The sequence below is a fragment of the Carassius carassius genome, chromosome 16 (genome assembly GCF_963082965.1).
Source record: "Carassius carassius chromosome 16, fCarCar2.1, whole genome shotgun sequence".
NCBI lineage: Eukaryota > Metazoa > Chordata > Actinopteri > Cypriniformes > Cyprinidae > Carassius > Carassius carassius.
Genome location: NC_081770.1, coordinates 5,305,492 through 5,332,522, shown reverse-complemented (window position 1 = coordinate 5,332,522; position 27,031 = coordinate 5,305,492). Strand labels below are relative to the sequence as shown.

At 37.3% G+C, this 27,031-nt stretch overlaps 1 protein-coding gene across 2 annotated transcripts; it reads left to right on the top strand.

Moving 5' to 3' along the window:
- zfr2 (zinc finger RNA binding protein 2) lies at nucleotides 1-27,031 on the top strand. Of its 2 annotated transcripts, none has more exons than XM_059569034.1 (19): nucleotides 1-147; nucleotides 1,567-1,813; nucleotides 1,899-2,013; nucleotides 10,904-11,119; nucleotides 11,201-11,535; nucleotides 13,105-13,287; nucleotides 13,380-13,599; nucleotides 14,972-15,120; nucleotides 15,300-15,419; nucleotides 16,284-16,414; nucleotides 16,491-16,617; nucleotides 16,709-16,905; nucleotides 16,983-17,151; nucleotides 19,197-19,344; nucleotides 21,278-21,363; nucleotides 22,100-22,195; nucleotides 22,283-22,394; nucleotides 26,022-26,119; nucleotides 26,203-27,031. In XM_059569034.1, the coding sequence occupies exons 1-19, from the start codon at nucleotides 77-79 to the stop codon at nucleotides 26,386-26,388; spliced, it is 3,006 nt and encodes a 1,001-aa protein (XP_059425017.1). In that variant the 5' UTR covers nucleotides 1-76; the 3' UTR covers nucleotides 26,389-27,031. The 2 variants fall into 2 exon arrangements, with proteins under 2 accessions (XP_059425017.1, XP_059425016.1); XM_059569033.1 differs by having other exon boundaries at nucleotides 16,488-16,617.

The window sequence follows — 27,031 nt, the reverse complement described above, 5'->3', positions numbered from 1 at the left end:
ACGGACACGTGTCTGTCACGTGGTCGCAGGACACGCCCCCGCCGTTGTCACTGCTGCTGCTGTTGCTGAAGTTTCTATGATGGCGGCCAGTAATTATTATGGATTCACGCATGCAGCAGCCGCTGCCGCCGCCGGCCCGCAGTACAGGTACAACAGCAACACACGTGCGCACGAACACGTTACTGCAGTCAGGATGACAGACAATATATTTAAACGAGATGCTGACGGCCAGAGCGCAAAGATCTCACGAGCTGCTGCTGCTGGTGGTGTTTACTGATGCTTGCTTGTTATTATTATATGTGTTCGCGGGAAATATCCGTGTGCTAATGTAAATACCGCGGTGCTGCCATACTTTATGACTCGTAGTACCATGTTTATACCATGGTAAACATTTGGTACTATGCTTTTACCGTATAATTCTGTGGCTTTACCATTGCACTGTATTAAAAATTTGCATATGCTTAAAAAAAAGTTCTGTATTTTGGTAGCCTTTTCTTTAAAGTAAATACTATTACCATTGTATTTTGCACACTTGTAACCTTTAGGAAAATTAGCCATGGGTTTATTGTAATAAAAGTGTAGTTGCCATGTGAATAAATAAGCTTAGGATAGCTGGGATAGGACAGTATTTGGCCGAGATACAACTATTTGAAAAACTGGAATCTGATGGTGCAAAAAAATCTAAATATTGAGAAAATCATCTTTGAAAGCTGTCTAAATGAAGTCCTTAACAATATTACTAATCAAAAATTATGTTTTTATATATTTACGGTAGGAAATTTACAAAATATCTTCATGGAACATGATTCTACGTAATATCCTAATGTTTTTTTGACTTTGATTATAGAAAACTCTATAATTTTGACCCATACAATGTATGTTATGTTTCCGGCTATAGCTACAAATATACCTTTGCTACTTAAGACTGGTTTTGTGCTCCAGGGTCACATTTGCATAAGTTTTACTACAAATACTTTGGTTAAGATAGGGTTAGTGTAGTGTAAAACCATGATCAATTCGTGATTACCATGATTTAACTATAGTAACCATGTTTTATTGGTTTAATTTGTAGTAGTGCTGTCAAATGATTAATTGCGATATAAATAAAAGTTTTTGTTTACGTAATATATTTATGTGTCCTGTGTTTATTTATTACTTGAAATAAAATAAATATTAACTGGAATACATTTTTTTTATAAAATATACATTTATATATATATATATATATATATATATATATATATATATATATATATACATACATTTATCACACATAAAGTACATATTTTGGGAATATTTACATGTACATACATTTATTTTATTTAATATAAATATATAAAATATAACATATTTTCCTTAAACTTATACATGCATTTGTTTGTATACGTGCATATACGTAATAAATATACACAGTAAACACTCATATATAATGTAAGCTAAAACTTTTATTTTGGATGCGATTAATAGTTTGACAGCACTAATGTGCAGTTAAACCATGGTTTATTTTCAGGAAAGGGTGTATAAACCACTTAATTCTAAATTCTGAATCCCAAAATTCCCATCCAGCACCCAGCCTCCTCCTGTGTATTCCCATCCAACCACGGGCAGCTATAGCGTCCAGCCCGCCCCTGGAGTGGCCCATGCGGTGACGGCCTCGTACCCTGCTGCCACCGCCCAACCAGCAAGTCCCGTGGTAACCGCCCCTTACCCCACGTACCAGCCCCATCCCGCACCCAACTACGGCTTCCGGCAGCCCGAAACATCCCCACAACTGACGCCCACCCCTCAAACTTACCAGGTGTTGGCTGAACCGGTAAGTCTTCGCTTTGCATCATTCTTATTAATGACGCATCTCAAGTGCACTCACTTTCTTATTCCCAATTGAATTGGTTATACAGGAGAATTATAGCTACGGTCGACCACCACCAGTCAGCAGCTACGAGAACAAGCAGTACTTTCAAACGAGCATTGCACCTGCTCCGAGAACCGCAACCGAGGCCTACTTCCAGACAGGTGAAGCTGCTTTCTCTTTCAGTTGTCTTTGAATGCTGTTAGAGATGTAATAATTAGGGATGTCCCGATACCACTTTTTCACTTCCGATACCGATGCCACAGTTTGGCTATTTGCCGATTCCGATATCAATCAGATATTTTAATTTTATTCTTGAACTAATACTACTAATAAAATATTACTAATCAAAAATTACATTTTGATATATTTACGGTAGGAAATTGAAAAAAAAAATCTTCATGGAACATGATCTTTATGTAACATGGTTTTTGGCATAAAAGAAAAATCGATAATTTTGACCCATACAATGTTTTTTTTTTTGGCTATTGCTACAAATATACCCCAGTGACTTAAGATTAGTTTTGTGCTCCAGGATAACCTTTGTCCTGCATTATTATTGTTTTTGTAAGAAAAAATAGTGATATATATATTAGAGGTGTCACTTTTTATTCGATATTCGAATATGCATTTGAACATGACATGAAACATTCTTAATCGAACTACAAATAAAATATCCGGTTCTTAAAATGCCATGTGTAGCGCATTTTTTACAGTCTATGATTAGACCATTTGTTTTTTATTTAATTCTTTGCCATCTTATCTAGTAGAGGGCACTCTAGACGTATTGTAGCGTAGGCCCATGACCAAATCAAGTGAATAATAGCTAGTAGCCAGCCACGTCTGTGCGCTCCGAACGTGTGTTCTCCACCGCGGGGAACATTGTAAATAAAAAGAGAGCAACTAGATATTCAAATATATTTGAATATATTGCATGTTACTCGATACCCATTCGAATTAGATTTTTCTCAAAAGTGACAGCCCTAATATATATATATATATATATATATATATATATGTGTATATATGTATGGGTATATATATATATATATGTGTATATGTATAAATATATACAGTACAGACCAAAAGTTTGGACACACCTTCTCATTCAAAGAGTTTTCTTTATTTTCATGACTATGAAAATTGTAGATTTACACTGAAGGCATCAAAACTATGAATTAACACATGTGGAATTATATATGGAATTATATACATAACAAAAAAGTGTGAAACAACTGAAAATATGTCATATTGTAGGTTCTTCAAAGTAGCCACCTTTTGCTTTGATTACTGCTTTGCACACTCTTGGCATTCTCTTGATGAGCTTCAAGAGGTAGTCACCTGAAATGGTCTTCCAACAGTCTTGAAGGAGTTCCCCGAGAGTTGCTTAGCACTTGTTGGCCCTTTAGCCTTCTGTCTGCGGTCCAGCTCACCCTTAAACCATCTCGATTGGGTTCAGGTCCGGTGACTGTGGAGGCCAGGTCATCTGGTGCAGCACCCCATCACTCTCCTTCTTGGTCAAATAGCCCTTACACAGCCTGGAGGTGTGTTTGGGGTCATTGTCCTGTTGAAAAATAAATGATGGTCCAACTAAATGCAAACCGGATGGAATAGCATGCCGCTGCAAGATGCTGTGGTAGCCATGCTGGTTCAGTATGCCTTCAATTTTGAATAAATCCCCAACAGTGTCACCAGCAAAGCACCCCCACACCATCACACCTCCTCCTCTATGCTTCACAGTGAGAACCAGGCATGTAGAGTCCATCCGTTCACCTTTTCTGCATCGCACAAAGACACGGTGGTTGGAACCAAAGATCTCAGATTTGGACTCATCAGACCAAAGCAGAGATTTCCACTGGTCTAATGTCCATTCCTTGTGTTCTTTAGCCCAAACAAGTCTCTTCTGCTTGTTGCCTTTCTTTAGCAGTGGTTTCCTAGCAGATATTCTACCATGAAGGCCTGATTCACACAGTCTCCTCTTAACAGTTGTTCTCGAGATGTGTCTGCTGCTAGAACTCCGTGTAACATTGACCTGGTCTCTAATCTGAGCTGCTGTTAACCTGCGATTTCTGAGGATGGTGACTCGGATGAACTTATCCCCCGTAGAAGAGGTGACTCTTGGTCTTCCTTTCCTGGGGCAGTCCGCATGTGAGCCAGTTTCTTTGTAGCTCTTGATGGTTTTTGTGACTGCACTTGGGGACACTTTCAAAGTTTTCCCAATTTTTCGGACTGAATGACCTTCATTTCTTAAAGTAATGATGGCCACTCGTTTTCCTGTACTTAGCTGCTTTTTTCTTGCCATAATACAAATTCTAACAGTCTATTCAGTAGGACTATCAGCTGTGTATCCACCTGACTTCTGCAAAACATAAGATGGCCCCAACCCCATTTATAAGGCAAGAAATCACACTTATTAAACCTGACAGGGCACACCTGTGAAGTGAAAACCATTTCAGGTGACTACCTCTTGAAGCTCATCAAGAGAATGCCAAGAGTGTGCAAAGCAGTAATCAAAGCAAAAGGTGTCTACTTTGAAGAACCTAGAATATGACATATTTTCAGTTGTTTCACACTTTTTTGTTATGTACAGTCGTGGCCAAAAGTTTTGAGAATTACATAAATATTAGTTTTCAAAAAGTTTGCTGCTAAACTGCTTTTAGATCTTTGTTTCAGTTGTTTCTGTGATGTATTGAAATATAATTACAAGCACTTCATACGTTTCAAAGGCTTTTATCGACAATTACATGACATTTATGCAAAGAGTCAGTATTTGCAGTGTTGGCCCTTCTTTTTCAGGACCTCTGCAATTCGACTGGGCATGCTCTCAATCAACTTCTGGGCCAAATCCTGACTGATAGCAACCCATTCTTTCATAATCACTTCTTGGAGTTTGTCAGAATTAGTGGGTTTTTGTTTGTCCACCCACCTCTTGAGGATTGACCACAAGTTCTCAATGGCATTAAGATGCAATCCATTAGTTTTTCAAATTGGTGTGTTTCACCGGGCTGCGAAGAAATATATAGCTGAGTATCATCAGCATAACAGTGAAAGCTAACACCATGTTTCCTGATGATATCTCCCAAGGGTAACATATAAAGCGTGAAGAGTAGCGGCCCTAGTACTGAGCCTTGAGGTACTCCATACTGCACTTGTGATCGATATGATACATCTTCATTCACTGCTACGAACTGATGGCGGTCATATAAGTATGATTTAAACCATGCTAATGCACTTCCATTGATGCCAACAAAGTGTTCAAGTCTATGCAAAATAATGTTGTGGTCAATTGTGTCAAACGCAGCACTAAGATCCAATAAAACCAATAGAGAGATACACCCACGATCAGATGATAAGAGCAGATCATTTGTAACTCTAAGGAGAGCAGTCTCAGTACTATGATACGGTCTAAATCCTGACTGGAAATCCTCACATATACCATTAATTTAGCCACTGTATTGAATAAATACCTGGGGTTATGTTTGTTTTCTTCTAAAAGAGAAGAAAAGTAATCGGATCTAGCAGTTTTTAATGCTTTTCTGTAGGATATGTTACTTTCCCGCCAAGCAATACGAAATACCTCTAGTTTTGTTTTCCTCCAACTGCGCTCCATTTTTCGGGCTGCTCTCTTTAGGGTGCGAGTATGCTCATTATACCATGGTGTCAAACTGTTTTCCTTAACCTTCCTTAAGCGTAAAGGAGCAACTTTATTTAAAGTGCTAGAAAAGAGAGAGTCCATAGTTTCTGTTACATCATCAAGTTGTTCTGAGGTTTTGGATATGCTAAGGAATTTGGTTACATCAGGAAGATAACTTAAAAAGCAGTCTTTTGTGGTAGAAGTGATGGTTCTTCCATACTTGTAACAAGAAGTAGAATTTACAATTTTGGCTATATGAATTTTGCACAGAACTAAATAATGATCTGAGATATCATCACTTGGCTGAATAATTTCAACACCATCAACATCAATTCCATGTGACAGTATTAAATCTAGAATATGATTTCGACAATGAGTAGGTCCTGAAACGTGTTGTCTAACACCAATAGAGTTCAGAATGCCCATAAATGCTGATCCCAATGCATTGTTTTCATTATCAACATGGATATTAAAATCACCAACTATTAAAACTTTATCTGCAGCCAGAACTAACTCGGATGTAAAATCACCAAACTCTTTAATAAAGTCTGTATGGTGCCCTGGTGGCCTGTATACAGTAGCCAGTACAAACATAACAGGGGATTTATCATTAACATTTGTTTCTCTGGATAATGTTATATGAAGCAGCATTACTTCAAACGAGTTATACTTGAAGCCTGCCCTCTGAGAAATCCTAAAAATGTTGTTATAAATTGAAGCAACACCTCCACCTTTGCCTTTTAGACGCGGCTCATGTTTATAACAGTAATCTTGGGGGGTGGACTCATTTAAAATAATGTAATCATCAGGTTTTAGCCAGGTTTCTGTCAAACAGAGTACATCTATATTATGATCAGTGATCATATTATTTACAAAAAGTGTTTTCGTAGAAAGGGATCTGATATTCAATAAGCCAAGCTTTATCATTTGTTTATCCATATTGCTTCTGTTTTTTATTTGTTGAACCTCAATTAAATTGTTAATCTTAACTTGGTTTGGACGTTTTTTGTTTTTTCTAGTTCGGGGAACAGACACAGTCTCTATAGTGTGATATCTAGGTGAAAGAGTCTCTATGTGCTGAGAATTAACTGACCTCTGTGACGGGAGGCAGCTAGCAGACGGTCGGTTTAGCCAGTCTGTCTGCTTCCTGACCTGGGCCCCAGTTAGTCAAGTATAAACACTAAGACTATTTGCCATATTTCTAGAGAGAAGAGTGGCGCCACCCCAGGAGGGATGAAGACCATCTCTTTTAAACAGGTCAGGTCTGCCCCAAAAGCTCGTCCAATTGTCTATGAAACCTATGTTATTCTGTGGGCACCACTTAGACATCCAGCCATTGAGTGATGACAATCTGCTATGCATCTCATCACCACGGTAAGCAGGGAGGGGACCAGAGCATATTACAGTGTCTGACATCGTGCTTGCAAGTTCACACACCTCTTTAATGTTATTTTTAGTGATCTCCGACTGGCGAAGTCGAACATCATTAGCGTTGGCATGAATAACAATCTTACTGTATTTACGTTTAGCATTAGCCAGCACTTTTAAATTTGCCAAGATGTCAGGCGCTCTGGCTCCCGGTAAACATTTGACTATGGTGGCTGGTGTCTCTATATTCATGTTCCGTACAATAGAATCACCAATAACTAGAGCACTTTCATCAGGTTTCTCAGTGGGTGCATCACTGAGTGGGGAGAACCTGTTTAATGTTTTGATCGGAACAGAAGAGCGGTGTTTTGACCCACGACTACGCTGCCTCACCGTCACCCAGTTGCCCTGCTGCTGGGGCTCTGTTTCCGGAACCGAACAATGTACAGGCATCCCTGAACTAGACGCATCCAAAGCCGTATCTAGAGCCCTAACATTCTTACTGTCCTCAATTAAAGTTGGGATGCGTGTCTCTAATTCTGAAATCTTCTCTGTCAGCCTAACTATTTCCCTGCATTTATCACATGTGAATCCCTCATCAGTGACAGAGATAGATAAACTGTACATGTGGCAAGAGGTGCAAGTAACAATGACGGGGGAAGCCATTACTCACCGTGCTTGATGAAAATTCTTACTGCGGTTGTTTGATGAACTTGTGAAAAACTGGAGCGAGGGAGAGGAGAAAAGAAAACAGCGATAGGTTCGAATGAAAACGCTAATGACAAGCTAACGAGTGCTAACGCTTTGCAGGTGTACTGCACTCACGGATATAAAATAAAAGTGAACGATCAAAGTTAATCTGATAAGATTGATCGATAATATCAGAAATATGGTGTGAATTAAGTTATATTTTACCACTTTAAAAAACAGAGAGTGATAGTAAGTTAAAGATTTTAGAGAAAAAATAAAATAAAAACAGCTACACGGAGCTACGATTTGCTACAGAAGGCCAACAGGAAGTCAAAATTGTGAGTGAGCCCACTTCCTTGGATGAGAAGCAACCCCACACATGAATGGTGTCAGGATGCTTTACTGTTGGCATGACACAGGACTGATGGTAGCGCTCATCTTTTCTTCTCCGGACAAGCCTTTTTCCAGATGCCCCAAACAATCGGAAAGGGGCTTCATCGGAGAATATGACTTTGCCCCAGTCCTCAGCAGTCCATTCACTATACTTTCTGCAGAAGATCAATCTGTCGCTGATGTTTTTTTTGGAGAGAAGTGGCTTCTTTGCTGCCCTTCTTGACACCAGACCATCTTCCAAAAGTCTTGGCCTCACTGTGCGTGCAGATGTGCTCACACCTGTCTGCTGCCATTCCTGAGCAAGCTCTGCACTGGTGGCACTCCGATCCCGCAGCTGAATCCTCTTTAGGAGAGGAACCTGGAGCTTGCTGGACTTTCTTGGATGCCCTGAAGCCTTCTTTACAAGAATTGAACCTCTTTCCTTGAAGTTCTTGATGATCCTATAAATTGTTGATTTAGGTGCAATCTTAGTAGCCACAATATCCTTGCCTGTGAAGCCATTTTTATGCAACGCAATGATGGCTGCACGTGTTTCTTTGCAGGTCACCGTGGTTAACAATGGAAGAACAATGATTTCAAGCATCACCCTCCTTTTAACATGTCAAGTCTGCCATTCTAACCCAATCAGCCTGACATAATGATCTCCAGCCTTGTGCTCGTCAACATTCTCACCTGAGTTAACAAGACGATTACTGAAATGATCTCAGCAGGTCCTTTAATGACAGCAATGAAATGCAGTGGAAAGGTTTTTTTGGGATTAAGTTAATTTTCATGGCAAAGAAGGACTATGCAATTCATCTGATCACTCTTCATAACATTCTGGAGTATATGCAAATTGCTATTATAAAAACTTAAGCAGCAACTTTTCCAATTTCCAATATTTATGTAATTCTCAAAACTTTTGGCCACGACTGTATATAATTCCACATGTGTTAATTCATATTTTTGATGCCTTCAGTGTGAATCTACAATTTTCATAGTCATGAAAATAAAGAAAACTCTTTGAATGAGAAGGTGTGTCCAAACTTTTGGTCTGTACTGTATATATATATATATATATATATGTGATGCACCGAAATGAAAATTCTTGGCCGAAACCGAAAACCGAAAAAGAGAAAACCAAGGCCGAAAACCGAAACCGAAACACCGAAAGAAATTATGCCAATTATTCCATTGCATTTATTGCTATGACCATGTACTAACTTTACTAAAATTAAGACATTGCAATTGCATAAATTAATATTAAAGTTTCAAAGATAATTACAATTACATAAATTATAAAAAACATAAAAATACATAATTACAAATTATGCAATATTTATTAAGCACATTGCAACAATGCACAGTATAAAATAAAATTCAAACTAAAAATGTATCCCACTCATGTGAATATTAAATAATAATGTACAGGCCTACTGGCCTGCAGAAAGGTTTTAAAATGAACTGTTCTCTCATAAAAACAAAGTGCATTTAGGTCAAGTGCATTTGAAATTGTTCTCTGTAGGACTAGAAAGTGCATTACTTCTCCAGTAGGCAAGACTGTTATCACTTCTGGGGATGGGGACTTCAGACAGATAACCATCTAGCTGTTGAGCAGTTGAGCTTGTCATCTGCCTGACATTTGAGAAATATTTGAGAGAGTGTATTTAAATAGGGGCAGGGCATAAATAATTTGTTTTATCAAATTAAAGCAGAAATCTAGCAGAAAATCTAGCAGAAATATGGCTACAATCTGATATTATGTATGTATATGTATATATATATGTGTGTGTGTGTGTGTATATATATATATATATATATATAGGCTACTGTAAATAAAATGTCACATATATAGTAGCCTAAGAACTAGAACAATAGCCAATGTATTATTATTTGAGGCACTTTCTTGCAGAATTTCACTGAAAATATCAGACAACGAGGGTGAATGCCAAGAGACGAGTCTTTTTTCCGCGCTCTGATCTGTCTCCTTCGCTTGGCGCTTCTCCGTCTCCACGCGGGTTCTCCGCATCCAGCGCGGCCTGGAGCATTTCTCGTGCCTTATTTCCGCATCCAAGTAATGATCTTTATAACGCGGATCAAGCACATTCGCGATGAAGTGCAGAGGATCCGAAAAGATCTCAGTGAGACGTGTGCTAACAGACTCTATAAGACTGTACCTTTCTTTGTTCTCACTTCGTGGTCCGTCTTAATCTCTTTGTTAGGAGACGCTTTAGTGCTGCGAATAAAGGAATAAGAAGAGAGAGAATGTTCTCACTGGTGTGAAGTGAATGTCGCGGGGAGCTCGTGGTCTGCGCTATGCAGGTGCACGTTCAGGTCGCGGTTTCTGTTTGCGTCATCATCACAACATTTCGGCCGTGTTGTTTCGGTGATAAAAGTCTTTCGGCCAAAAACCGAAAATGCTCTTTTGGGCCATTTTCGGCCGAAAATCTTCGGTGGCCGAATATTCGGTGCATCCCTAATATATATATATATATATATATGTATATATATCAGCTATGTTAAATATAAGTATTAAATTGAATTATTTTATTATACCAATTTTGTGATTATTGCAATGATTTTAATGCACTTAAAAAAAAGATTGAATTAAAAACAAACAATACTAAAACTTAAATTGAAAAATCAAAATTTAAGTTTAAAATATGAAAAAAAATAGCTAATTCAAAATACTAAATAAATAAACAAATAAATGCATTGCTTGTTTAGATTATTGTTATGTGTTATGCATTGTTTTAGTGGTGCATATAAATTACAATTATTCAATGTTCATGTTCTTTTGGTGAGAAACCATGTGAACTTTTTATATCTTGCATTAAACACTCTGAATGACTGTTTGATTGAAAAACAAAACAAATAAACAACCGGCCCATCTAAGCCATTTCAGAGCAATTGGTATACTTAACAATAATAATAAAAAAATAAATAAAAAAATATGTGTATATATATATCGAACATCTTTGCCTTTTCAGGGCTGAAAAGTGGCTACAGCCCCATGAGTACAGCGTACAGTCAGCCGCCTGTTCAAAGGCAGGTCGCAGCTCTCAAACCCCCTCCCGCAGTGAGCTCTGTGTCTTCTAGCTACACCATCTACCCCACGTCAACTAGCGTACAGCAAACTCCAGCCCCCATATCCACTTACACCCCTAGTTCTTCCTTCAACTCCACAGCTGCGACATCCTACTCCGGTACGCATCCGATTCAGATTTATACGCCACAAATAGCCACCGGCGAATCGTCTAATGGTGTCTCTGTCTTTGTTGCTTCAGCCGGTCTCAGCTATTCCAACTATGAGTCTAGCGTTTACACATCCACGCCTTCGTACTTCCAGCCGGCGCAGTTGACGCCCCCACAGGCACAGCCTCAACCGCCCCGCCAGCAGCCACAACAGCCTCCACCGCCGCAGCAGACACAACAACCTCCCAAACAGCTCTCCAACTCCTCCTGGAGCAACACGGGCAGCGGCGCACTCACCAGCTCCACCGTCAACACGTACAAGAAACCCGTTTTCCATCAGAACAAGATCCTGAAGCCCAAAGGTCCACCTAAACAGCCACAGCTGCACTATTGCGATATCTGCAAGATTAGCTGTGCTGGTCCACAGGTGAGCAATTACATTAAATCCACATTCAACTTCACCCAAAAATAAAACTAATTCTTATTTACTCGCCTTCAGGCCATCCGAGATCTTTAATTCTTCAGCCGAAGAGAACTTAAAGGGATAGTTCACCCAAAAATTCTGTTGCAATTCTGTCATTAATTACTCACCCTCATGTTGTTCCAATCCCGTCATCTTCGGAACACAAATTAAGATGTTTTTGATCAAATCTGATAGCTCTCTTACCCTCCCATAGACACCAGGGACACTACCACGATCAAGGCTCAGAAACGTAGCACGACTTCGGTAAAATAATCCATTTGACATCAGGTGTTCAACTGTAATCTCACGAAGCTTACTTTTGTGTGCAAAGAAAACAACAATAACGACTTTATTCCACAATTCTCCTCCTCTTCCTGTATGCTGTGGTGCGACAATGCTATGGAGAGAATATCATGGTGTATGTGTAGTTGAATTGTTGTTTTGGTGTCAGTTTATTGTAACCAATCTATTTGATCTGTTTTCGTCTGTAGAGTTTCAATTTCAATTCATATTTTTTAACGGCCGATTCCTCAAAACAATTTTTTGCTTCTACTTCAGTAGTACTTACACTAAGCTTCTTCTAATCTGTATTTTGAAGAATTTGACTGAGGGGTAGTGTTGGGGTTAACACATTAGAGTGACACAAGTTATGTAATCCGATTACTTATTTTAAAAGAGTAAAAAAGAGTACTTATTTAAGGTAAAGAGTAAATCATGCATTACTTGTAAATTTACAATTAAATGTCTGAGTTACTTTTTCAAATACGTAACGCATGTTTTCCCATTATTTAATGGCACCTCTCATGTGCCTCTGTTGAGAGAAATTAGGAGTGAGGTGCACTTTTGGTGTGAAAGCACCTCTAAGATCCGTTCACACAGAGAACGATAACTATAAAGATAACTATAAAGATAACAATATTAGCGTCCACACCAGCGAACAATGTTTATTCTGAGTGCACGTGTGCTGTCGCTTTAAATTCCTGAGCTCATTACAGCAGGATTGGTTCTGATTGGCTGTCAAAGTTTTTAATCATTCATCAGAAAAAAAAATTGTTCTGAAAGTGATTCCAATGATATAATTTCTTTCATTCTACCATCTTTGTAGAAATAAGATTATATTTATAAAGCAGAGAGTTCCGGTCCTTGATTCTGATTGGTTGAGCCGTGTTCCAAGCTGTTGTAAATTACTCTACTTGCACACACCTTTGTTTACTTTTACATTTTAAGAAATTTAAACTAAAACCTAAAAATCTTTTGCATATGGAAGTTCTACTAAAGTTGAGGGATTTTTATTTTATTTTAGAATACTGACTTTAAAGTAATTGAAATTGAAATCTATAGATCTAAATAAAGTACAAAAAATGTAAAAAAGTATTTTGGCTGTTTTCTTAACCGCTAGTCAACAACGCGCTATGACCCCCCCACCCCCAAAAGAAAAACAATGCTTCTTCCGATAGTGTCTTGCCCTAATTTAGTGGACATTGGTAGCAAATGTACTTTTTCATTGACTTGTGTTTCTGTGCTCTTCTGCAGACGTATCGAGAACATTTGGAAGGACAGAAGCACAAGAAGAAAGAGGCGGCTCAGAAGAGTGGTAGTCAGGTGACTAACGGACCTCGCGGTGTCCAGACACAGCTGCGTTGTGAATTGTGCGATGTCTCGTGCACCGGCGCCGATGCATATGCCGCACACATCCGGGGATCCAAGCACCAGAAGGTTTGTTAAATGTTAAATGCCATTTTCAGCACTCTTGGGCTATTCAAGGTATTTTGGTGTTGAAATGCACCTGCTATCGAAATTTTCCTCAGGTGGTAAAGTTGCACACCAAACTTGGCAAACCCATCCCTTCCACGGAGCCCGTTTTTGTGAACTCTGCCCCTGCTGCTGTGACGATGACTACTAGCAAGACAGCAGCGAAAACCACTCCTACCCCAACATCGGTTGCGCAAAAGACGCCAGCGGTGACTCTTTCCAAACCTGTGGCATCTCCTGCCAAGAAACCTGCCACTGCTAAAGTTGCCATTATCGGTAAGCGACCTTACCTGGCATTTACACTAAAGTGTTGTAAAACACCCCCATGTTTATGCACTGGTCTTTCACACTTTAGATCTGAAAAAGACTCCAGAAATGGATATGTAAAATTGGAATAATGACCTGATTAACGTATAAACGTCACTTTCAGCGTCAACTTTGTTTTTTGAACCGGAAGAACGAATTTGCACAAGTAGTTTGTGAATTTATAATTTTTTTACATAATTACATAAATACTTAATATAAAACTAAATTTCTGAACGATTAAATAGAATTTGTTTGCTTTCGCGACATTTGCATTGGAACTTATGTGAATTTATGATAAACTTACATGACTTTACATGATAATTTAGGGCATTTTTTGTCAAACGTGAGCAGAACAAAATGTTGGTGTAAAACATTTGGACTACTATTTGTTTTCATAATTAATTTTATTAATGACTAGCATGGACGTTTTTTGCAATTATGTGAATTTATTATACTTTTTTTTGCTGTTGCAACAGTGTACATAACGATTTAGGCCTTTTTAGTAAATCACGAGAAAACATATTTATACTGTTTGTTTTCAAAACAATTAATTTTACTAAATGACTGGTGCAGAAATTTTTTCAGTAGAAGAATTTGCACAAGAATTGTTTTGCAAATTATTAACTTAGTATTTTAACAGTTGCACACGTTTGTAGTATAAAACTACTAGGTGATTAAAATGAATTTGTTTCCATTCGTGATGGAAAAAGGTTAATAAATGTATTACTCATCATTGCAGTAACACATTTTAAATGTTTTATGAATGATTTACAACAAAATTGTTGTTGTAACACAATTATGTTTAGCTCATGTACCCTAAATGAGGCCCAATGTTGTTTAATTTTTAGTTTAAGCTCAGTTTTAGTCACTAAGACCAAAAAAAGTCATAAATGCCTGATGTTTCCATTGTTGGGATTATAGTTGTTTTATGTGCGTCACTTCACCTTAATTTCACCAGCGCTTTTGCACTGATCACAGAAATAGATATTTCCTCTTTAGTGCTTCACTCACAATACCCACATGATTGGAATATATGATTTACATCCTGCCTTGAAGAAGAAAAAGCTCCTTGTAAACATTTCAGTGGTTATGTTGATGCAATGCATCTTTCAGATTATAACATGACATCAACACAGAAGTCTTGCTCAGTCTTTTTGCTTTATATAGTTGTCTTATTCATACCAGATAATGCTGCTCAGCAGGTTATGAGCTAATAGATTTATGAGTAATCGCGCAACAAACCCTGCACATCTTAAACATGTTGGTAGCATGGTTACGTTCGAACAGCCATCTTGCAGAAACACGAAATGAAGTGAATTCCCTAATATCCATTTCTGTCCAGGCAGCAGAACGTCCACACCAGCTCCGGTAAACCTGGAGGAGGTGAAGCCAACTGTGGTGAAGACGGACACTTTGAGCGATGATGAGGACGGTGATGGGACTGGAGCTCAAGGAGACATTCAGCCTGTGGGACACGATTATGTTGAAGAAGTGAGACCGTACAGCTCTATTCATGTTCAGTTATGCTTGATCAAAACGAGTGAATCTGTCTTTTTGTCAGTGAATCAGTCAAATTGATTCATGAATCATATGTATTTGCGGATCAGTCCTTTGAGGGGTTTAAATCTCAGATTCTTGTTTTTTTTTTTATTTTGTTTTTTTCTCCTCAGGTTCGAAATGATGACGGAAAGGTGATTCGCTTTCACTGTAAGCTGTGTGAATGCAGTTTCAATGATCCCAATGCTAAAGACATGCACCTGAAGGGACGGAGACACCGGCTGCAGTACAAGGTGAGATGTCACTCTGGATTTTTTTGTTTTTATATATATAAGTATATCTGTGTATATTAATTAGTATAAAATTCATTAAATAATTATTTATATAATAAACATGAGTTTGTAAAATAAAAAGTAAATGAAATACTTGCCCAATAAAAACTTCATATAATTATATTTTCAATTTTTTTTTTTTTTTACTTGGACTCAAAGAAAAATCGAACAAAATATTTTTTTTCATGATATAGCGGTTAGTAAACAGCCATTTTTGTACTTCAGTATATTTATGTATATTTTTGTGTATTGATATAATTATTAAACTGAGAAAATAATTACTTTGAAGTAATAATTTTTTATTGAAATTACTTTAATTACATATGACGTTGTTAGAAAATGACATTATTTTGGTGTAATACGGTTTAAGGTAAAAAAAAAAAAAACACACATTATTTTCCACATACTGCACATTATTGTCTCGCCTTTCTGAAACGTACACCAAATATGAGATTTTTTTGTTGTTGTGAATGAATGTATGCAAATTTCATTGCATTGACTAAAAGCTTTTGCTAAATGCATACATGTGTATTTTTGTATATTAATATAGTTATTGTAATAAAAAGAAATTTCTTATCTAGCAAATTAACTATTTGACACATTAAGGGTTGATTATCTTCTCATTTTAAAGGGAACTTCATGAACTTGCAAGTGAAAGATCAGATTATTGATAACAAAGGATTTAAAAGTCTGACATCAGTGCAAAACCAGCTTCACTTTTTGAGACACTTGAGTTAAAAACACAAGACAGTCAAATCAACAATTATAAAACAGTAAAGACTTGCAGGGCTGCAGTTATTGACCAATATTTGTATTGTTTTGCAGAAAAAAGTGAACCCAGACCTCCCAGTGGAGATCAAGCCCAGTAATCGAGCACGAAAACTTCTGGAAGTCAAACTGCGAAAGCAGAAACAGAAATCTGTGCTGAAGAGACAACAAGAGGACGAACAGCGCTGGTACACAGAAATTTTACACCATTTCTGTTTTATGTATCTTCTGTTTTATTTATCATTTCTTTGTGTGGTCCAGCAGGAGGTACGAGGGGGACATGTATTGGAGGAGGATGGAGGATGAGCAGTTATACTGGGTGGAGATGAGGCACAGAATGGCTCCGCCCCCTCTCATGGGCCGACCCAGCATCCCGGTGCCTCCCCTATTGGTAAGTACACGCAATCACATTTCAAACAAACCAAAACTTGCAAGTTACTTATCAAATTGTAAACGACAACAATTCTCTTATTTATCTTTAGCCTGTGCGGCGTCCTGATTCGCCCGACGACCGCTACATCATGGCCAAACACTCGGCCATATACCCCGTGGAGGAGGAGCTTCAGGCCGTCCAGCGAATCGTGTCTCATTCTGAGCGCGCTCTCAAACTGGTGTCTGATTCGCTGCTGGAGAAGGAGGCGTGTGGTGCAGATGAAGACAACGACGTGACGGACAAACTGTGAGGACTCTTGCCAGCTAGCTTTGTGTTTATGCCATCGAATAGACGTGTACATTTACATGCTTCTTCTTGGACAGGTCGGAGTCACAGGCTCGTGTTCTCAAAGGAGTCATGCGTGTGGGAATCCTGGCTAAAGGTCTCCTTCTGCGCGGCGACCGCAACGTCCAGCTCATCTTGTTGGCAGCCAAGAAACCCACCACCTCTCTGTTGAGAACCGTTGCAGAACAACTGCCCAAACAGCTAGCGGTAAGCTTGTCTTTATTTGCGGAGTTGCTGTGCATGAATCAAATCTTCATGTTGAAGCTGCTGAAAACCATTATTGACTTCTGACCTGCTTATGCTCAAAACTTTCCACTTGTGGTTTTATCACCACGATTCATTTTGTTCTGGCTGCTACATGATGGAATCGCCCACATAAGAAATCACATGATCCCAGGTGTTAAGTTTAGATACAGCAACATGTAGCTGAATGTGTGCTTAACATTTTGCAATTTCTTAAAGTAGGCCTAAAGCTTGGCTTGGATTAGGATTATGTGTGATTCTCTCTAAGAAATGTCCAGGTTGTACTTCAAATTTAAATCTAAAAAAATAGAAAAGTTTGATATGATGTTTACATATATTCAAAAATATTACAATTAACATTTATTATATTTTGCATCAAGCAATTGAGTATTTTAAAGCCCATTTATATATACATTTACCACAATTCAGCAATAATTACTCACTATGGTAAAACAGAAAATCATACCGAATTGTTTTATTACATTGCAATTTAATAAAAAAAAAAAAAGAAATTTTTTAAACGTATTTACCGTAACATGCAGAAAATATTTTTTTATCACAGTTTGACATATTTCCTAAATTATTTTCATGACAAGTGAAGATAATTCCTTAAATGTCATTACTGCAGTACAGAACCTCATTACGGAAACTTGTGGAAAATTATTATTTTGATTACAATTAAACATACTGTCAAAAAATTGTCTTTACTATGATTCAGCAAAAACATTACCAAAATGTATTTTCTTTACAGAAAATCACAGAAAATCATAGCATGAAGAAAATAAAGAAAATAATTTTCACGACACAAAACCTCACTGTAAGCATGCAGAAAATGTTAGTATAACATGTTTTCAAAATTGTATTTACTATAATGCTGCAAATAAATCATTACCGTAACATACATATAATTGTAAGAAAATATTACTTTCATTTAAATTAAATGAATTTCCTAAAATGTCATTACTATAATGCAACAACAAAAACTGATTTTTCTTTATTAAAATTTGAATTAAATTCATTACATCACTATCACAATATAAAAATACTTTTTAAAATCTTTATTTATTATATATATATATTTTTTCACATTACAGCAATGAGATTAGGGTGGTTGAACCTTGTGGTGATGACTTTTGCATGGGAAAAATGTGCTAAATGAAAATAATGTAAAAGTGCAACAAATCTTTGTGATCTCAAAAATGTACTCCATTTAACTGATGCAATCAGTAACATACAGAAAATCGTTCCTTTCCACATTTTCTTTATTAAAATAAGAATAAATTCAGTGTGATACAACCATCATGCATTAATACTTTTTTCAAATTTAATGATCCATTTTTATTATCAATTTTTCACATTAATGAAACTTGAGATTGTGCATTGCGGTAATTACTTATTGCATGGAGAAAATGTGCTATAAGTCATGAAAATAATTTTGAATCTTTAAAATCTTAAAAACATACTTACTTATTCAGTCATTAACATACAAATATTTTCCTTTTCACATCACAGTAATGAAATTGAGATGGTTGTGCATTTCGGTAAAGACTATTTGTGTAAGGAAAGTGTGCTAAATGCCATGAAAGTAATGCCAAAGCTTTGATCTTAAAAAATATACTTTATTTACTTGATGCAAAATATATGGATTTTTGGAATGAAATATGACCTAGACATATTTCTGGTGGTTTATTGTGTGATCCACCCATATATAATTCAAAATAACTGCGAATGAGCTTTTGACTCTTTCTGCTGCTGTTGTGGTCCATGTATCTTTAACTGATCTTTAGTTCCACTGCCTGGTTAAGACACCTACAGAGAGAGACTGGGGCATGTACTTCATTCCCATACGCATTATATCTCATTAACCCCTGCATTATCCAGCCAAGACTTTGAGTGTGGCATTTACCACTGGGATTATAAGGCCCTTGTAAATTAAAATAAATTATGGCCCCTGTATTGACCCACGCCGTCTCCTCTGTAGTAATACAAAGTGTCCTTTTAACCGGCAGACCTTTTCTGAAGATCAGTATGAGGTGCAGGTACACCCTGAGGAAGCCAACATCGTCATTTTTTCAAGCAAGGAACCAAAAATGCAGGTCACCATCTCTCTTACCTCGCCAGTGATGCGCGGAGATCCCGTCCCCAACATGGAGAAAGGTTAGAGAACCCGTGCTTTCCCTCAGCAGCCCTATATGTGTTCCCTTGGTTCACAAAAAATACGGATATTTCCATATTTCCATCAATTGGCTTTCCTGTACATTTCTTACCCCCTTCCCCTTCTTCATTTTCCTTTTTTTTCTTGGTTCAGTCCATTATTTGCCCTCGGTTTTGCATTGCTTCCTGAAAGCTTTTTTAAGGAATCAAAAACAGGATCTCTGACCTTTCTTTACCACTGTGGTGCAATATTGTACAAGTTGTGTTGTAAGATACATGAGCACTTCAACATGAGAGAGATTTATGGCTTTCACCACTGACCTTTTCAGGCCAAGTTAGTCGTTCATATAAAGTGGTGGTGAATGGTGTAAAGATTTGGGAGTGACAATCGCATTCATTTTTGTGCGCGTACAGAAAACAGGATCCTACATCACACAAAATTTCGATTCTTGACATTTTCATGTTAAAAATACGTTATTAACAACTAATATGATCTTTTCATCAAAACAGTGGCTAATATAGTTTTTAGTAACAATTTATTTGTATTATTAATTGTAAATATACATTTCTATTTTACTACATTTTGTTTATGCTTATTTAAACAGCCTTTTGTCATAATTACTTCACTGCATTCATTCATAGCTATTTGGCTTTTGGCTTATTTTTGTGCACGAGATGCCAGACTTTCAGACTGACGGCTAAAGGTCTGGAATTCATGCCAGCTTTCATTTTCCAAGCCCCGCCCATGAAGCCATTTGACCGACATGTCTAACAACCAATCACAGTTCCTTTCGTTTCGGCGTCACGTTTCAAGGCGTGGAAATGTCGGCACAATAACAAGACCAGTGTGTAAAACTCTGACATATTTTAAAAATTCAATGCCGTAAACTTTAAATATTTCACATACTTTTAAAAATCCAGCATTTAGTTGATCCTGATAAGCGCTCGTCATCACAGTTGTAAACATGGTGGCTTTCTTCTTCCTTGAGAGGGTTTGGCACCATGGTATCTTAGTTTCTAGGCGGATTTTTAAAGAACGCGACACACACGTCTCGTGGAAATCCTGTAGAATTCAACCAATCCGATCACGACTTCGACACTCCTGAAGTGTTTCCACTTTTGTGTCCCATATGCATCAGACGTTTAGCCAACGATCCGTGGGTGTGACGTTTGAAGCTAAAACTAATTTGCTTGTGATTACCTGTTTTTAAAAATGTATATTTTCTTGTATACAAAAATTACTTCGCAAAAACAATCTATTTCTTCATACAAGAATTCAGTTGAAAAATCCTGTAGCTCCTGTCACTCCTGTAGCTAATAAACCTATGTGGCCGCTGCAATATTTTGGGACTGACAATGTATGGTAGTTTAGATAGACTTTTGTCTTTAAGTTGAGACCTAAACTATTAGAATGTGAGTGAATATGAATTTTTATTGTTATTGTTTGTTGTGGCCTAAAACAAACTCATCCTCTCATACTGAAGTTTTGACCTCAAAAGCCTCTGTAATTCTGACTTGTAACCTGAGGTCACTGTTGTTTTATTTTGTTAACAATAATTCTCAATTCTATTTCTTTCAAACAACCAAAACCCAAAGTGGTTCTCCATACTTGTCCTGTTTGGGTTTGTTAATCATGCATTAACAGACCCAAGCAATAATATTTTCCATTTACATCTTTTGCATATCATTGCTACAGCTTTTTTAGGAACCTGGACGTGCGGAAAACCCCTATTATTGTGACATTTTGGTGTGGTCACTTTTTGACTTGTGTTGTAATGATCACATTAACACAGCCTAGTGTCACAAATTCCCTAAAATATTTTTGTGTCATTTATACAACTATACTTTTATATATTAGTGTGATCTACTTACTATTTTCTAATAAAAGCTAAACATTAATTACGGTTGACGATGTTTCCTACATGTGTCCTTTCAGCATCAGAGAAAGACCCTCTGGATGTTCTCAGCAGGACCAAGTGCCTTGAGTATTTAGCAGCTCTGCGACATGCTAAATGGTTTCAGGTAAAAAAATAATAAGTTGATAACTAATTTAGGATAGGTTATAATTGTACTTTTAATGAGTTTTATGCACAGACTTGTGCTTCAGTCTTGTATCATTAACTTATGCTTTAGATTGCTACAGTAAATTATAACAAAGTTAGACAATGTGAAAATATATTTAAGGATGTATTGAGGCACTAAATTTACATAAAAAAAAAACAATTTGGAAAGCTACACTTAGCAAACTGACTTTAGATTAAACCCAAAAAATACTCTACGCAAGTTTTTATTTAATCTAGCAACGCATATTCGATTTCATTCAATAGCTATATTCCTAAATATGTCAGCACGCAATTAGTAACGCATCGCTATTATGCCTTATTTTCAGTATTGCCACAAGGGGCGCTATAATGTACGTTAACGTAAACGTTTTTTTTCTACAATTAATTTTCATTTTCAGGAGCAACTGTGTGTAAAGAATATCATAGAGCAAGTAAGCTATGTTTATTGTCAAGCATATACGCTAGCAAATTACTTAAATACATTGTAGTTAAATGTGTAAACAGTGGAACTTTGCAATTGCGATACATTGGCAAAGTGTTTGCGTACTTACGTATGGGTATGTTTCTGGTCTTAGAATCAACCGTTGAATAATTTTAGTAGCATTAGCGTGATCAATTAGCATTTACATTTGTGTCTTTAACTGAAGTACTGTAGTTATCTGTGATTATTGCAAATTAACGAGTTTCGTCCACAGGCTCGAGCGAACGGTCTTCAGTCTTGCGTCATCGTTATTCGGGTTCTGCGGGATCTGTGTCAGCGTGTACCTACCTGGGGCAAGATGCCTGACTGGGTCAGTTAGCTTTGTTTGCTAACAGTGATTTGAGTTTTAGCTAATAATGGTCGCGTTAACTAACGTGCCGGGTTTTCTTTTGCAAAGGCCATGGAGCTGCTTGTTGAAAAAGCCATTAGCAGTGCATCGGGTCCACTCAGTCCTGGAGAAGCTCTGCGGAGGGTCCTCGAATGCATCGCCACCGGGGTTCTCCTGCCAGGTAGGACCAATGTTATTTTAGGATTTTAGTCATACAGTACAATAAACACGTATGAGTCCCCTATAATTATGTATTAGTAATAATACATGTATAATAATACAAGTATAATAATGCATTAGTCCGTTATAATAATGCGTGTATGAGTGCTGTTGACGCACTGATTGCACATTGTATTTATGCAAAGGTACAGACATTTCCACACATTCACGTTGTTTCCACACACATTGACGATAATGAATGGATGTGTCTATATGCAATCAGCAGGTGGTTAGTTTTTTTTTTTTTGGCATTTTTGTGTGGTCTTGTTCGGTTTCGCAACTTGACTTTGAAATGTAAAAAGGCTCTTGGCTGTTGCACTGTACACATACTATAATATCCGGATTTTTTCCCTTTCATATGTGCTTATATGGGCTCCTTTGGTGTCCTTTTGGAGTTTGTAAGTGTCCTTTTTGTAAAGATATCTAAATTAATATACATCTAAATACAGATTTTTGAGAATCACCCTTTAATATTTTGGTTTACTTTGCTGGATATAGCAAATTATGACAAAATTAACATTTGAAACAAGATACATGGTCTATGCTTAATTTCATGAAGTGTGCGATTGTGTGCTAGTAATTTTGTTGTGCTTTTATCATTTTTGTTAATCTTTATATTTCTAAATATTTATATTTAGCTCTTATTGATCGAACTCAACTCAAGTTGCCAACGCCACATTTCTCCTTGTTTTTACTCACATTTTTATAGTAGTTAATTTAAAGTTTTTTGCTATTTTAATAATGTTTTTATAGTTGTAGAAATGTTATGTGCTTTAGTCATTTTTATTAGTTTTCATTTTACGCTACATTTCTTTTTAGCATTATTTCTAATTCAGTTTTAGTACTTCAACTTTTCTTTTGGTTACTTTCCAAGTTAACATGCCAGATTAGTTTTGCTTACATTTTCTGGTTTATGTTTTAAAAAATTAAATACACTTGCAAATAACTTAAAACTTGTTCATTTGATACGTTTTATTTTATTTAAGCTTTATTTTTTGTATTGTTTTAATTGACAGTAACAACACTGGGATAAGACAGTCATTTTGTTATGTGTTTTGTCATTTTATTAGTGTTGGTTTTTCTGGATCTTTCTATTTAGATTACATTTTTTATGTCACTTTTAGTTTTCAATAGTAATTTTATTACTTAAACTCATTTTATTTCAATAAGTTGCCAAGGAAATTTAAACATTTCAGGTTTTATAGTTGAAATGTAGTATATTTTGTTTTATTTCAGCTTTGTTTTTAAATGAACCAAACCAACTTTTTTTCTTGCTACACATTTCATAACAGGGTTTCCCATACATTCATTAATTTGTGGCGGCCCGCCACAATATCAACACTGACCGCCACGGATTGATTCAGATTTTTAAACTATTTAATATGGGTACAATTGTATTTTATTGTAGAGCTGCGCGCTGCTTGCTCCCTCCCTCTCACAAACTGACAACGGAGGAACGCACGACTAGCCCCTCCTCTTCGAACATGATCTGAATCAAAACATGAGCATGCGTTAGTTAGAGGACGGATCACCGGTGCTTAATGCTTATTCCCCCAGCGAAGATCCCAGAATCAATCCGGGGTTGAATGGTTAGTAATGATCACTGTTGCTCAACATAACTCTGAGAAGTTAGTCTATGTTAAGCGCTGTCGCGTTTCCATTACAGATTTGCGCAAAACTTTTGTGTTTTTTTTCTAAATATCGATAAACTATTGCGAAATGACGGCGTTTCCATTAACCGATGTTATGCGACTAAAGGCCCTTTCACACCGGATGCGTAACGAAAAAGCGAAACGAAAAAGCGAATAGTTCGCGTGCGAATAGTTCGCATCAAAACCATTCACATCAGCCGCGATGCGAATTTGCGATGTCTGTGACGTTCAGAGAGCTTCAACATTCCAAAACTTTCGCGCCGACAGTTGAGAAAATGGACACTTCAACATCATCATCCAGTGAAGACGAGCTTTTCATTTTCTTTAAAAGACAGAAAAGAAGGTTTTGGGTGCACCCAGTCCTAAAGAACAGAGAGTCTGAAGGGGAGTATGCCAATCATGTACAGGAGCTAAAACTTTATCATTGCCGGTTCCGCACTTACTTTCGGATGTCTGTGGGACAATTCGAGGAGCTCCTTCAGATAGTGGCACCGCATCTGACGAGACAAACCACAAACTTCAGGGAACCAATTCATCCGGAGCAGCGTCTGGCAGTCTGCTTAAGGTGAGCTGTCCTCTTAAAAACATCAGCCCATAGAACACACACACAAGTAATCAGAAGATCCGTCATTTTTGCTGTGACGTGACCTTTGTTTCCTTGTATGTGATTGGCTGAAGCCTTTTTGTCGCCTCAAAAGTAAAAAAAAATCGACATCGAAGCGAAAAAAATAAGTCGTTTTTTCGCCTCAGCACATTCGCGTTCGGTGTGAAAGCACTCATTACACAAACAGCTGATCAAAAAATAAAACCATCGCGCGAATTATTCGCACGTCAAAATCGCGTCCAGTGTGAAAGGACCTTATAACGTCATTCTTTTCCTCTCGACATTATATTATTATTATCTCCAGGTTCAGGTTGGTGTGTGTTGGTTTTTGTCCACCTCAATCTCCAGGTTTATGTGTGTGTGTGTGTGTCAGAGTCTGTGTGTGTCCACCTCCAGGTCCAGTTTGGTGTGTTTGTGAGCCTGTGTGTGTCTGAGTCTGTGTGTGTGAGTGTGTGTTTGAGTCTTTTTGAATGTTTGAGTGTGTGAGCCTGTGTTTGAGTGTGTCAGTAAGTTTGTGAGTTTGAGTGTGTGTGTGTGTGTGTGTGTGTGTGTGTGTCCATCTCCAGGTCCAGGTGTGTGTGTGTGTGTGTGTGTGAGCAAAATTTGCAACAAGAAGTCTGTGGAGCAGTCATAGCATAGAAAGTGTAGCAATGGCATAGCAATTTAGCAATAGCACATGTCTTTAAAGGGATAGTTCACCCAAAAATGAAAATTCTATCATCGTTTACTCACCCTCAAGTTGTTCCAAACCTGTATGAGTTTCTGTTTTGTTCTGCTGAACACAAAGGAAGATATTTGGAAGAATGTTTGTAACCAAACAGATCTCGGTCCCCATTGACTACTATAGTATATATTTTTTCCTACTATGGAAGTCAATGGGGACCGAGATCTGTTTGATTCTGTCATTCTTCCAAATATCTTCCTTTGTGTTCAGCAGAAAAAAGAAACTCATACAGGTTTGGAACAACTTGAGGGTGAGTAAACGATGATAGAATTTTCATTTTTGGGTGAACTATCCCTTTAAGGTATCTGACACTATGCATTGGCAATGGAAATGTGTACTTGTCACTAAAAATATATGATATATTTATGATATATACACACACATATATATATATATATATATATATATATATATTTATATATATATATATATATATATATATATTTATATATATGATATATTTAACTTAACACCCCCCCCCCCCCCTCCCCGGTCCCCAAACACCACACCATCCGCAAATAGAACCTAATTCTGTGGGGAACACTGCATAACCCATTTAAACATATATTTATATTTAAGTCAGTCTTTTAATGTCTGTGCACTCCTCAGATGGTCCAGGTCTTCTCGACCCGTGTGAGAAAGGTCAAACAGATGCTCTGGGAAGCGTTTCAAAACAAGCTCGGGAGGATGTGACCGCCAGTGCCCAGGTACAAAACAGTGTTTTTCTAACTAACATTTCCATGTTGCATGATCAATGCTTATTCTGAAAGCACATCACGTTGTGTTTCAGCATGCGCTGCGACTGCTGGCTTTCCGTCAGATCCACAAAGTCCTCGGCATGGGCTCGCTGCCAGTCTCCAAGGCCGGAGCTCGAAACCGCAAGAGACGACGCGACGGCAGCGACACCGGCGAGGGAGAAGCCGATGGAAAGAAGGATAAAAAAGACGATCTCACATCCCTTGAGACCTCTGTGTAATCCTCGCAAGCTGTTATGTCCTTGGAAATGTATAAATATCACTCGAAGGGGAAAAAATACAACATCCGATGGTTCCTTTTTTCAAAAGGACAAGAGATGGAAAAAAACTTAGTCGTTCCTCTTTTAATGATGCAATACGTTTTTCTATTACATTTGAGCTGAAAATAGGCCCAAATGCAGCAGGCGCACCCCTTTGTCAGAGCATCATATGATGAGTGAATGTCGCTGATGATCAGCGACCAAAATAATAATATATAAAGTTACTGAACGTCACATCAGCTCTATTAGGCACTTTGACATATTAATGGCACTTAATTAAAAGCTTTAATTATCCAGTCACAGGCCAGTCTTTTTTGTTTACATCATATATATATATATATTATTTTATTTTATTTTTACAGTGGGACCCAAAACTCTGTCCACATTGACATTTTTATTTCCCAGACATTTTAAAAATAAATGTTTTATTATTTTGAAAAATGTAAAATGACCATCATAGCTAAAAATTTATACGAATCAATTACTAATAAAATTACGGTAATTTAGTGACAATGCAATATGTAAGCAGATGGACATTGCTGTCAAATTTTTTGGCAGAAAATACAATTTAATTGTTTTTATCCTGGAAAAATTATTAAAATAT

Excerpts from the sequence above, each read along its gene's own strand:
- zfr2 (XM_059569033.1), top strand. The coding sequence starts at position 77 with ATGATGGCGGCCAGTAATTATTATGGATTCACGCATGCAGCAGCCGCT. Across the intron at positions 13,600-14,971 it reads TGCTAAAGTTGCCATTATCG|GCAGCAGAACGTCCACACCA; the intron begins GTAAGCGACCTT and ends ATTTCTGTCCAG. Across the intron at positions 15,121-15,299 it reads GACACGATTATGTTGAAGAA|GTTCGAAATGATGACGGAAA; the intron begins GTGAGACCGTAC and ends TTTTCTCCTCAG.